Source organism: Physeter macrocephalus, chromosome 4 (assembly GCF_002837175.3).
Source record: "Physeter macrocephalus isolate SW-GA chromosome 4, ASM283717v5, whole genome shotgun sequence".
In the NCBI taxonomy this organism is placed as follows: domain Eukaryota; kingdom Metazoa; phylum Chordata; class Mammalia; order Artiodactyla; family Physeteridae; genus Physeter; species Physeter macrocephalus.
Window position 1 is genome coordinate 53,921,598 of NC_041217.1, and position 6,931 is coordinate 53,928,528.

At 48.9% G+C, this 6,931-nt stretch overlaps 1 protein-coding gene across 1 annotated transcript; it reads left to right on the forward strand.

Annotated features, from left to right (window-relative positions):
• Positions 1–3,560: 3,560 nt before the first annotated feature.
• C4H1orf202 (chromosome 4 C1orf202 homolog) lies at positions 3,561–4,748 on the forward strand. The gene is given in 2 exon segments (XM_055083877.1): positions 3,561–4,373; positions 4,589–4,748. Coding segments are annotated over 2 exon segments (582 nt in total). The 5' UTR covers positions 3,561–3,951.
• Positions 4,749–6,931: the final 2,183 nt, after the last annotated feature.

Consider the following 6,931-nt stretch of genomic DNA (forward strand, 5'->3'; position numbering starts at 1 on the left):
ATGTGGGATCTTCCTGGACCGGGGCACGAACCCGCGTCCCCTGCATCGGCAGGCGGACTCTCAACCACTGCGCCACCAGGGAAGCCCTCAAGCACCTGTTTTGCTTCAGGCCGTGCGTTAGGGCCTGACACGACCTGTCTCGTCCGCTCCTCGTGACAGACGACACGTGTTAGGCGGGAGCAGCGGCCTGTGCTCTGATGAGACAGCTGAGGCTGCGACAGCACCCACGACTTAAGCCACGTTGCTAACTCCGAATCAGGTCTGTATGACCCTGAAGCTAATGCTCTTAACTATGCTATTCTGTCTCTTTTTCTGGGTTGGACTCTGTCCAAATCTGCTGGCCCTTCTTGCTCTTCCTAACTTTGGAGACTCCAGGTCTCTGGGTACCTGGGTTGGGACAAGGTGGGCCTGAGAAGCCTGCTTCTTCTGGGGTTCCGGGCCATGGAGAGTGCTGCAGCTTTTGGTCCAGGAGATCTGCTGAGGGACCTGGGAAACTCCCTCAAGGTGCCTTAATGGAGAGTGCCCTGGACTCTCCCAGGACCCCCGATAGGGTAGCAAATGAAATGACAGAAGCCCAGTTAAATTTGAATTTCAGGTAAATAATTTTTTAGCATACGTATGCCTATGCAATATTTGGGATATACTACTGATACGAAAACATTTGTTATCTGAAATTCAAATTTAACTGGGCATCCCGTATTTTATCTGGCAACCCTAGACCCAGCGTCTTCCACGACTCAGTGGCTGTGCATGGTGACAAGTGTCTGAAGACTCCAATCTCTGAGCCAGGCCTGAGGCTCTGTTTGAGGTTGTCCAGACCTCCCCTGGTGGCCTGGGGACACTGGGGGCCCCGACAGCAGGGGCAGATGCACAGATCTGGCAGGAGTTGCACCAAGAGCATCCATACAGTGAACCTGTGTAAAGAGGAGCCTTCACACAGGGGTGCCAAGCAGGTGCCTCCTGGTGTCTCGAGAGTGGAGTGACCGAGGAACAAGAGGGGGCTGGAGGCAGAATAAAATAGGAGGCAAAGCCAGTCAGCCAGTGTATTCGTTTGCTAGGGCTACCTAACAAAATACCACAGACTGGGTGGCTCAACAGCAGAAATTTATCTTCTCACAATTCTGGAGGCTGGAAGTCCAAGATCAAGGTGTTGGCAGGTTTGGTTTCTTATGAGGCCTCTCTCCTTGGCTTGTAGGAGGCCACTTTCTTCCTGTGTCTTCACGTGGTCTTCCCTCTCTGCATGTCTGTGTTCTAATCTTCACATAAGGGCACCAGTCATATTGGATCAGTGCTCACCCTCATGACCTCATTGTAACTTAATTACCTATTTGGACCCTATCTTCAAATACAGTCACATTCTGAGGTTCTACGGGTTCAGACGTCAACATATGGATTTCGGGGGCACAAAATTCAGCCCATAACAGCTAGAAAAAGATTCAGGAAGCACGTGAGTTGGTTTGTGCAGGGAAATGGCTCTGTCATTGTGCCCTGGGGACCTCGTACACATCCACATAGGCCTCACGGGCCAGGCTTGAGTTGTAGCTGAAGCCACATCTTGGCAGAACAGCCTGTAATCTTCCTGGAGCATGAGGCCATGTGAGGCTTGTAAGGAACTGCAAGACCATTTTCTACTTGCCTCCTATCTTCCTGGGAGGTGGTTGTGAGGTAGTTTGTCATCCCCTCTCAGGTTCCCACGATGCATGAGACTTTCTGCCTTGTCCTCCCTGCTCTTGGGCACAGTTGCAGGCTGTAAACTAGCTGCAGCCTGGCGTCAGCTCCTCAGCAACAGGGTGTCCCTCCATTTGCATTGCAGTCATCTGGCCCTTCTGTTTCAATGCTGCCCTGTGCTCGGCTGCGGGGAGCTGGCATCCTTGGCTGCTCTTCCTTGCACTGTTCATATAAACAATATGTCAGAGTTGGGGCTTGTTGTTTTGTAACCAGCCATATCTGCCAGGACTTACCTTGCACTCACTCTTTGGTTCAGGGGGCAGGAAGCACAGACAGCCTGAATACAAGGAGGCACCCATGGAGAGCTGGGGAAGAGGCAAATGAAACATAAAGCAGTTCTTAAAGGGGAATGGCTTCTGGGGGTTGGCCCCGTGTGGTCATGCCAAGGTGAGGGGAACACAAAGGACGCTTACTGTTAGGGTGTACTCAAGGGTGATGGGAACTGAGAGGCTCCTGCCAAGGTGATTGGAAATTTTAAAAATTGCTAGAAATAAGGACTGGATAGCTGTTTGTGGTTTTTTTTTTCCCCCTCCTGTTTTGTGTTTTGTTTCGTTTTTTTCATCCAAAGGCTACACAAATATTAAATGCTGGCCCCTAACTATTGACTGTGGGTGTTTTGGAGGATAAATGTACTAGAAGAAGGCATGCTATACTGGTAGGGCAAATAGTTGAAAGCTCAACAGCAGCAGAGTCATTTACTATCCTGGGTTCAAAGAATCTGGGGTTTAAATCATGTCTCCTTAACTTACAAGCTATGTCATCTCAGGTAAGTGATTTTACCTCTACAGGCTTTAGTTTTCTCAGTCAGCAAAGTGGGAATTTTTCATTTGGGAACCACTTCACTTGAGTTGTTGTGAGGATTGTATAAATAATTGACTCATTGTGCACTTACTGTCTGCCTAGTGTATGCTAAATGCTTTATGTATCTTATCTCATTTAATTCTCACAACAACTCTCAGAGAGGTAGGATTGTTATTATATCAATTTTACAGATGAATAAACTGAGGCACCGGGCACTAAGAGGTTAGGTAACTTGACCAAAGTTAAAGCTAGTAACTGTGGGAGCCGGAATTCAAACTCAGGCAGATTCACTCCTGAACCTGCTCACTTGTCAGTGGGCTACAAAATAAATGAGAAAAATTATACAAAATGCTAGGAAGAGTGCTCAGCACATAGTAAGCATGATACATGGTAGCTATTATTTTAGCTTTTCCTTACTTGAATTTGACAAAATTAACAAGTGTGAAAAAGTGTACAAAGAAGCAGGAAAAAAGGATGTTTTCTTTTCTGTATTTGTGTTTTTCAAAAATTCCACAAAAATCTTACATTTGCCATCAGAAAAATTTATTGAAAAAAAAATCAATCATAATCCTACAAGGCTAGAGGCGCTTAGGTGAGGCCAGATGAAGAAAATCAGGTTTTTTTGAGAGCTTTCCTGAAACTCTGGTTCCCTGCTGGCCGAAAAATACAGGACGCCTGAAACCGGTTCACAAAATACTGGAAGCCTCCAGGGCAACACAAGCGTGGGACTGAAATCCTTTTTCAAAAATTCCACAAAAATCTTATGTTTGCCATCAGAAAAATTTATTGAAAAAAAAAAATCAATCATAATCCTACAAGGGTAGAGGCGCTTAGGTGAGGCCAGATGAAGAAAATCAGGTTTTTTTGAGAGCTTTCCTGAAACTCTGGTTCCCTGCTGGCCGAAAAATACAGGACGCCTGAAACCGGTTCACAAAATACTGGAAGCCTCCAGGGCAACACAAGCGTGGGACTGAAATCCAAGCCTTGATCTGGTGAAGGCTGTTCAGCCACCTTCTGGGTCGATGCCTAATACAGTAAACGTGGCTCTGGACCTCAGGAACCTCCTAGGCCCATTCTGGTCTGTTTGAGGCCATGTCTGAAGATAACAGCGAATTCGGCTGGCTATCTGGTGGACCGAGGAATCACTTGGGACTCTGGATCCTGGTGTCTCCTCACTTGCTGGGGCTGGGGGTTGCGTTTGGTACCCGGAGCGGAGGCCTCGGCGGGGCATTGTGGGGTCAGCTTTCGGGTCTCCTTGGCAACGCCTACTGGGGAAGGCCGCGGGGCGCACTCCGGGAGGCGGCAGAGTGGCCCTTCCGCGTCTTGAAGCCTCCGCCGAGCCGCCCGGCCCTTGGGTTTCCCTAGTCTCGGGCCGCGGCCCCCACACGGCGCGCTTGTACGTAGGAGAGGCCCAGGCCCGGCATGGCGGACGCGCGGTCCAGCGGCCCCCGGCGCGGCGGCGCGCGGCACGGGCTGCTGGAGAGGATGGCGCGCCCGAAGCAGGGCGGCCCACAGTTCGCCAAGCCCGAGAAGGAGGGACGGAGCGCGGCCGGCGACTGCGGCTTCTGCTCGGGCTGCTGGTGCTGGCGGCGGCTCTTCCCGCGGGGCGCGGCCCGCGGGGCGCGCAGGAAGAAGGCCCGGTACATGCGGCCCAGGCCGGCGGCCCAGGAGCGCGGCCGCTGGGGCCCCGCGAGCCTGCGGAGGCTGCTGCAGAAGCTGGCGGTGTGGAGGCGGCGCTATTTGAGGCGCGGGGAGCGGCCCGAGAGGCTGGAGGAGATCCCGCTGCTGGCGCTTGACCGCGCGCAGGTCGGCGACTAGGCCGCGGCCGCCGGGAACCCTGCTCCGCCCCGCCCCCTGCACCCGGAGCTTTGGTTTTGTTTTGTTTAGTAAAGACAAGAAATGAAAATAAACCGAATTCCATTTGAATGAAAGAACCCAGTTTTTTGTTTGTTTGTTTGTTTGTTTTGGGGTGGAGGTGTTGACATGCTTTTGAAACCAAGCGACTCCGTGTTGAGGTTTTGGTGAAGTGAACTGGCTCCGTCCTGTTTCTCTCGGGCAGGGGCCTCGATGCAGTAACCGAGCCGGAAAGCAGTCGCTGCAGAGGCCTCCGGATCCCTCCTGCTGCTGCCCCGCGGGGGCCATTGTCTCTCCCTAAACACCCACGTAAGAAGCTGGGCGAGGCAGGGGTCTTCAGTTGGAGACAGGCCCTCCGGGATTAAAAAATTTGTTTTCTTTTAAAGAGGGTTGCTTGAGGTCTTCACTCCACATCAACGTGAGCGAACTCTGCTTTGATCTTTTGTTTACAGGCGTTTATGGACCCGTGTAAACCAACATTAGAACCAAGACCTGGAGGCTGGATGGGGGAGTTTGAAAACTTGTGCTGGAGATAAAAGTGCAAAGGGAGAGGAATCTGGGAGACTCCTGAGTGGGTCTTTAACTTCTTTCTCATCAATAAAATCCTGCTAATGATACTCTGGATATACAGGCCTGTGGGGGTGAAAGTAAAATATTAGAAGTGAAAGTGCTCGAAGTACACTGAAAGAGCTATATGCAGTCAACGTATTTATTATACTGGTATAACTGTCTCTCTCCGGGCTGCTCCCAGACCACTCTCCATCCTACTACAGTCCTCCCTTCCCGCCCCACCCGGCCAAAACCTCCCTTTAAACTAGCAAACTAGAAACACTGAGCAGTGGGCCTCCAAGTGATTCACTTGCTGTTGCTGATGTCGCTGGGGAGCTCCTGAGGCCTTCCAGGGGTCTCCCCAAGCCCTTGACCTAGAGAGTCAGTCTTTGGGGAAGGGTGGGCATGGAGGATCACCACATGGTTAGTTCATTGTAGTGGTAGGGGAGTAATGAGGGATCCCGAGACCGGAACCTCGGAAACTGAGAACTGCAGAAAAAGCAAGGCATAGGCCAGAAAGCTGGGGCCGGGAAGGGAGACCTCACAGGACAGAATTCTCTGTAATTGAGGTTAGGTGTATTTTGTACTTTTACTTATTTCTTTATTCCTGGCATCGTCCAGACAGCTTAAATTATTCTATAGGTTTGTGGTAGGGGAATACGTTTTCACCAGAAAAGCCATTAAGCCTCATAGCCAGCATCCATCCTTATAAGGAAACCAGTGGGGCTATCTTGCCTTATAGCTGATTGGACCAGGGATCCCAAGATGCTTGGGAGCATCCATAGGGAGCAGCCTAATGGAATCTTCCTTGCTTGGAGAGGTTGAAACTAAGAGGCCAAAAAGGAGAAACCGTTAGAAGAATACCAAATTGCTGAATCCTCAAAAACTGGAACAGAGGTGCTGTTGAATAACATGTAAGAAATTCCAACTATTTAATGTTTCCTGGGTTTATTTCTTTCAGAAAGGAAAGAGCCAAATTAAAGCAGAATTAATTCTCTCTGATCCTTAATTTGAATGTAGCTATGCCTTTTTTGATTTGACTGACAGTCCATGGCCTCTACAATACTTCTTCTTCACGAGGCTAAGGAAATTGGTCTAGACTGTGCCTGGCTCTGCATGGACACACACACACACACACACACACACACACACACACACACGTCAGCTTTGTGTATAAGCACATGGAATAATGTAAATGTTTAGCCTAGAGAATTTATTACTGTGGTTCAATGTGTGTCCTCTGTCTTCCTATTTTCACTCTTACACACAGTCTTAACGTTTTGGTAATGCTGTCCACCTGCGATTGGTGCCTCCTGGCCATTGATTATAATGAATTCCTCCCAGACCAAGAGAGTGGTAGCTTCTACTAGATTTGGTAGGCTGATAATACTTCTAATATTTTGGTATCTCTTGCCAAAGCCCAAATTCAGCAGAAACATGGCCATTGGGTGTAGATGCTACAGCAGGGTGTTGGGGTAGGGTACCTGCTGGTGGTCTTTTCCCCCATTATACCCCACCCTCTGGAATTTTACAGTATTTCATGGTGACGATTTTAACTTCTGATCTTCCGGGGCTGGAGTAGTACCAGTTTGTGACTTGTTCCTCCTCCAATATCCCATCTTCCTTTGAGCAAAAAAACAATAAAAAGAAATGCAACCATAATTCAAAAAGAGTCATGTACCAAAATGTTCATTGCAGCTCTATTTACAATAGCCAGGACATGGAAGCAACCTAAGTGTCCGTCAACAGATGAATGGATAAAGAAGATGTGGCACATATATATGTTGGATATTACTCAGCCATAAAAAGAAACGAAATTGAGTTATTTGTGATGAGGTGGATGGACCTAGAGTCTGTCATACAGAGCAAAGTAGGTCAGAAAGAGAAAAACAAATACAGTATGCTAACACATATATATGGAATCTAAGAAAAAGAAAAAAAAAAAAGGTCTTGAAGAACCTAGGGGTAAGACAGGAATAAAGACACAAACCTACTAGAG